The sequence below is a fragment of the Lepisosteus oculatus genome, chromosome 17, assembly GCF_040954835.1.
Source record: "Lepisosteus oculatus isolate fLepOcu1 chromosome 17, fLepOcu1.hap2, whole genome shotgun sequence".
Classification (NCBI taxonomy): Eukaryota; Metazoa; Chordata; class Actinopteri; order Semionotiformes; family Lepisosteidae; genus Lepisosteus; species Lepisosteus oculatus.
The window spans coordinates 3,004,903-3,010,406 of NC_090712.1; the positions used below are offsets into that span (position 1 = coordinate 3,004,903).

At 40.7% G+C, this 5,504-nt stretch overlaps 1 protein-coding gene across 1 annotated transcript; it reads right to left on the reverse strand.

Annotated features, from left to right (window-relative positions):
* Positions 1-2,691: 2,691 nt before the first annotated feature.
* LOC102697180 (forkhead box protein G1-like) lies at positions 2,692-5,504 on the reverse strand. The gene has a single exon (XM_006638469.3). The coding sequence runs from the start codon at positions 5,308-5,310 to the stop codon at positions 4,240-4,242; it is 1,071 nt and encodes a 356-aa protein (XP_006638532.1). The 5' UTR covers positions 5,311-5,504; the 3' UTR covers positions 2,692-4,239.

The following is a 5,504-nucleotide window of genomic DNA, read 5'->3' on the forward strand; positions in this document are numbered from 1 at the left end:
ATACCCAGCTTTTTCCTGCACCTACGTGTACCACGTTTCAAAACTCACAGCAAAGTTCCTCCCTGCTTTCCAGCCTCACACTTGTTACAGCAAACGCTAGATATCAGTGGTTGTTCTTCAGTGAGAGTCAGGATATCGGTGTTTATTTTTTTAGCTTATTTTGTACTAGACTGTGATACATCGGTCAGCATAGGAATAAAAAACACAGAGGTTTGGAGGACAACGTTATGAAGTCACCTTTTCATTTTTTTCAAAATGGCAGAGCGTTATAACAAAGTAAGTAAACTATGAAATGGGGAATAGATGTGCGGTAGTGATTTGGGGGATGTCGTCTTCCGCATCCAGTACCGAGAGCAGCAAGTGAGTCAGGAAAAGATTAATAAACGACTTTATCACCATCATCAACATCATCATCGTCACAGGGTCCTTCACACCCCCGAGAAACAGTTGTCCGGCAGGGTGGTGGGCGAGTGGACAGTACCCTTGCTGACTGGCAGTGACTTGGTGCTGGTGCTAGTGTCTTTCTTGTGCGGCCCAGAGTCGATGAACGTTGACCGAATTAAGTGATTTTCTCTACCTGTTTGCAGTGACACGGGCTTTTTATTTTACACAAAGTTCGACCGAAAATTATTACCGTTTCCTAACTGAAGACTAACAGTAACTGAGTTTACATTATCCGACAAAAGCTCTGTTTTTACTCTCTTAAACGTGCGGTTTAAGAATGAGCTTTGAAAGTTTTAATACATTATTTAGGAAATTAGGTTTTTAAGTTATTTAGTGCTTATGTCTAAAAGGAAACCTATCACTTCGCATCTATAGTCCAGGCCTTAAACAAAAGCTACCTTGTCTACTGAGCGCATAATTCCGGTATTGTAGAGACTAGTGGCAGAAATATCCTGTTAATTAAAACATCTTCTACTTTCCTATAAAACCATTAATTTGTTAGCCCATACCCATGCCCATACCGATATCCTTTATCTTACAGAGCTTCGCTCTTGTGCTGTAGTGCCGCCCCTGGACTGTGGAACTCGCTGCTCCCAGCGCAGTTTAGAACTCCGAAATCGCAAAACGTCTGAGACACATAATTGTAATGTATCTTGTGGCCTTTTCCGGGTTTTATATCGTTTTATATCTTAAGTTTGGGCTTTCTAATTTTTTTGTCTCCGCATTTGAGCAGCGCTTTAAAAATAAATCAAATGAATTATTATCATCATAACCATTTTCGTGCTTATTAATTGCTGTTGTTACTTGAAACAAAAAAACTGATCCTTTCAAAATTGAGATTTGTTAACATCAATTATCAAAGCTACTACGGCTACCTAGTTGCTAGATTCTTATTACCGTACATAAGTACACCACATAATTATTAGTGGTGTGAACGCATTTATACTTTTCCATTATTGTTCTGAGAAATAACTTCCTGACATTAACGTCCTGAAAACTATTTCTCTTGATAAGCCAACTCACGTCAGCATCTACCAAAGAACATTGCAGTAAAGTAATTACTCCGAAAAAAAACAATAATGTTTACTAGTATACAGTAATTACGCTTTTTATTAATTGTTGTCGACTAATACTCTGAAGCTCTTAAATTGCTATTCGAAATTAAGAAGCATCCTATCTGTGTTGTCAAAAGGCAAAACCTCTAATAAAGTATATGTAGGTTTAAGCAATCGAAAAAATGTCGTGCACACTAGGTCAACAATGGGTTTTGTTGCTGATTGTGTTAATTTGTGTGTTTTCTTTAAAACAGTGTAAAATGTGTATTTTTTAAAAACGAAAAGGTGTTAATAACGCTAATACTTTAAAAAAAACAAATGTGCTTATTTCTTCACACAATCTTGTAAAACAAATACAAACGGTTCGATCTTTTCAATATTTGGGGTAACTGTCGGGGGCATTTAAGGTAATTCATTACATCGAAAAACCTCTGAAAGATCATCTCATTTCACAAGTTTTACAGTCCACTGTGTTTCAAAATGAAAGGGTTCCTATACGTTCAATGGACAGTTTAGCTATAGTTCTTAAGGTCCTAATATAAACCTAAAACATGAATATACAGCTACCAGCCCAACACGAAACGGGCCTCTTGAACACACAGCTGAGCGGGACTGCACCGGGCAGTTGTTCTGATACGCAACTTGATTGAAAAGAAAGGACATTGGGTTTTTTATACAACACAATATTACCACATGGAAACAAAATGTATCTGAAAATGTGCATAATAACATTTCTCTCTTTAACATATGACATTTATGCCTGCTGCTTCCTTATCTGTATTAAAACATGTAATGGACGAGGATGGCTGAACACCCATTAATCTTGATCCATGTGGACGCGTTCAAAGGCCTTTCCGCATACTGTAGGTAGTAGTTTCATCATTTAAAAATTAGCAGCACCTTTCATTTTCTGCGTCTCTCCTCTGCCCCAAATCTCTCCCTTCTCCAAAACCAATTGTTCTGTTTATTAGTAATAGTAACCCGAGATACTAGATACTCTATAAAAATGTGATGTTTTATAGGTTTGGATTTATTTTGAAACATTCGTAGAATCGGCAAAGTGAGTCTTAAGAGTATTTACCCCACTAATAAATTAGAAGAATTAAAAACGTGTATAAAATACTAAAATGCATTTTCTTAATAAAACAAACGTTTTAATACTTTATTTCTCAACTTTAACCAGGTTAAAGTTGTTGATTTTTCTTACAGAAACAAAACCAAAAACGATAAATGTTACAAACTCCATACATTAATAAACTCTAGAAACTAAAAGTGCAAAACATTGAAATAACATTTAAAAATAAAATCCAAACACCCCAAATAACCCCGTGCTGTAAAATAAATAACACTTTGACCTATACATAGAAATATATGATAAAATAAAAGCCATAAACTTGTTTTTAGAAAGGTCGTGGAGACTCGATAAAAAGAAATTCGCCGATGATTTTCCAGAAATTAAATAATAGTAATAAAATAATAATAACAACAAATAACATATCATAAATAAATCACTACGTCTCAAACGTGGACAAACCCGTCCTGTAAAATGAGAATGTGCAGGTATATAACACAGGTACGATGTTCTTCGTGAGAGACAGATCTATACAACCACCTCTCGTGTTAATGGGATAATTAAAGCAACTAAATATTGTCCTTTGAACATTAAAAGGTAGGCTGGCCAAAGTACTTTTATTAATAACTTAGCCTAACTACTGTATATATCCTTTACAATCACTTCGCCAATAGCGCCTTGCGCTAAATGCGTCACACTCCGTAATCCATGTGTTAGGGATTAGGAAGTGTCCATTGAACGTCTGGTACACTGGTACAATTTAGGGACTAAAAAGTCAAATACCTAATACAGAAACAATCAGAACCGGTATTTTAGAGTCCATCCCGGGACTTCGCTGATCCGGACTGAGGCCTGCGACTCGAGGGCTTCTGTTCTCGAGAATTAGCACACGCACAAGCGCGCAGACGCACGCCCACACTGCCGTTTCAAACATAAATAAAGCAAATACAAACGCAGACTCTTGCTTATTTCAGCATGAATGATAGTAACACAAAAACTCTACATTGTTCGAAACTATACCGAAATCCTGAGCAGATCCAAGTTTCATATCCACGTCCGTCCCCGATCATGACTACATATGCCCTGATTTTGTTTAATAGTAAGGCGCTTGTATGAAAACAAAATGCTTAATTCTAAATATCATAAAAGTAACAAATCAATATTTACAAAAAAATATTAAATAATTTAAGGAATTGTATATTATTTCTCTTAAGACCGATGGATATTTGTAATGGCAACAACATTTTAAATAACATGTTTGTAATAAATACGAACCATAAATTAACTGAGTCACAAAAGCCATTCGTATTCTTTTGCACGTGATAAAAACAACCCGAAACATTTGTCGTTACCTTTGGTATGACAAAAATCAAGTTCTTAACCTGCAGGTAACAAAGTTTGTCCCTTTCGAAGTTAAAAAATATCCTGCATATTTCCGAACTACGCAGTCCACGCAGTGTATGGCGATAACAGCATAGCGCGAGAGAAACGGTCGCTTTTCGCGCGATTTAGTCATTTTTTTTCGTGTAAGTGCATTGTTTTTCAGCTTGTTTCGTTGCACCAAATAAAACGCAGGAGAAATCGAGGAAGATTATTTTTTTTTAGTGTATCCCGTTCACTTTTTTTTTCTCTTTCTCTCTCCCATGCGGAGCGCTACAAAACGCAAAATCAGTTTAGAAACGAATTAGCGGGTGTCGCTCTGTTGTGATGAGACGCCACTCCCGGGAACCCCGTGGAAACACCTTGCGCAAAGGAAGGCAACGAAGTTCTGAGGGATTCGGTGAGCAGGGTCGGGGGCGAACTGGACGGAGCGCCGAACCTGGACCCGCTTTGCTGGAGAGGCTGGACGTGCTGGGTCCCGGACAAGAAATAACCCGTCTGCCCAGACAGCAAGCTCACGGGAGACGTGTTAACATTGTAACTGCTTGTCAAGCCGATGCCCCCGGCGGGTCCTCCCAAAATCGGACGGGACAGGTCCCCGTTACCCAGAGACTCGACTCCCGAAAGTAGGGAGCCGTACGCGTGCCCTTGGTTCAGAAATCCCGAGGCAGATCCGTTATAGTGCGGGTGATGCAAAGACAAAAATGGCGAAATTTGCCAGTACAAAGGGTTGTTCGCTCTGTCGTTCAATCCGAGCCCGAGAGGGGCGAACCGGAGACCCCTCTTCATCGCCAGTTTGCCCCTGGAGGTAGCCGACCGCCTGCGAAGTTTGCCAGTACTGCCCCCGATAAAAACATCGTCACTCGAAGGGTCCAGCATCCAATAGTTCCCCTTCCCGGGGTCATCGTAATGTCTTGGCACTTTCACAAAACACTTATTGAGGCTCAGATTGTGCCGGATCGAGTTCTGCCAGCCCTGCTTGTGCTCCCTGTAATAGGGGAAATTTTTCATGATAAACTCGTAGATGCCATTCAGGGTGAGTCTCTTCTCGGGACTCTGCCTGATGGCCATCATGATCAGAGCGTTGTAACTGAACGGCGGCTTGTCGTATTTCCCCGTCTTGCTCTGCTCTGCCGGTCGGTCGCCCCCTTCGTCGTCCTCTTCGTGGTTTTCCAGGCTGGGGGACTCGAGATCCATCTCCGTGGGGGCCGGCGGTTTCGCTGGATCGGACCCGGGAGGAACAGTCCTTTTTTCTGGGGCGCCCGAGCCCGGGTTGTCACATTTAGAAGGGAGCAGGAGGCTCTTGATGCTAAACGAAGTGGATTTGGGGACCATCGTCGGCTCCTTGTGATCTCCCATGCCCGGCAATCACAACAAGCGCTGGGTTTTGTGTTTAAAAAATAAAAGGTCAGGCGCGATCGGATCAGGACATCGCACGCATGAAGAAACTTCTAGGACAGAGGATCCTGCAGTGGACGGAGAAATTAGTAATTAAGGAGGTTCCGTTTTAGGGCTACATCATCGAATGGGAGGAGCTAAGCAACTTGCTGAAA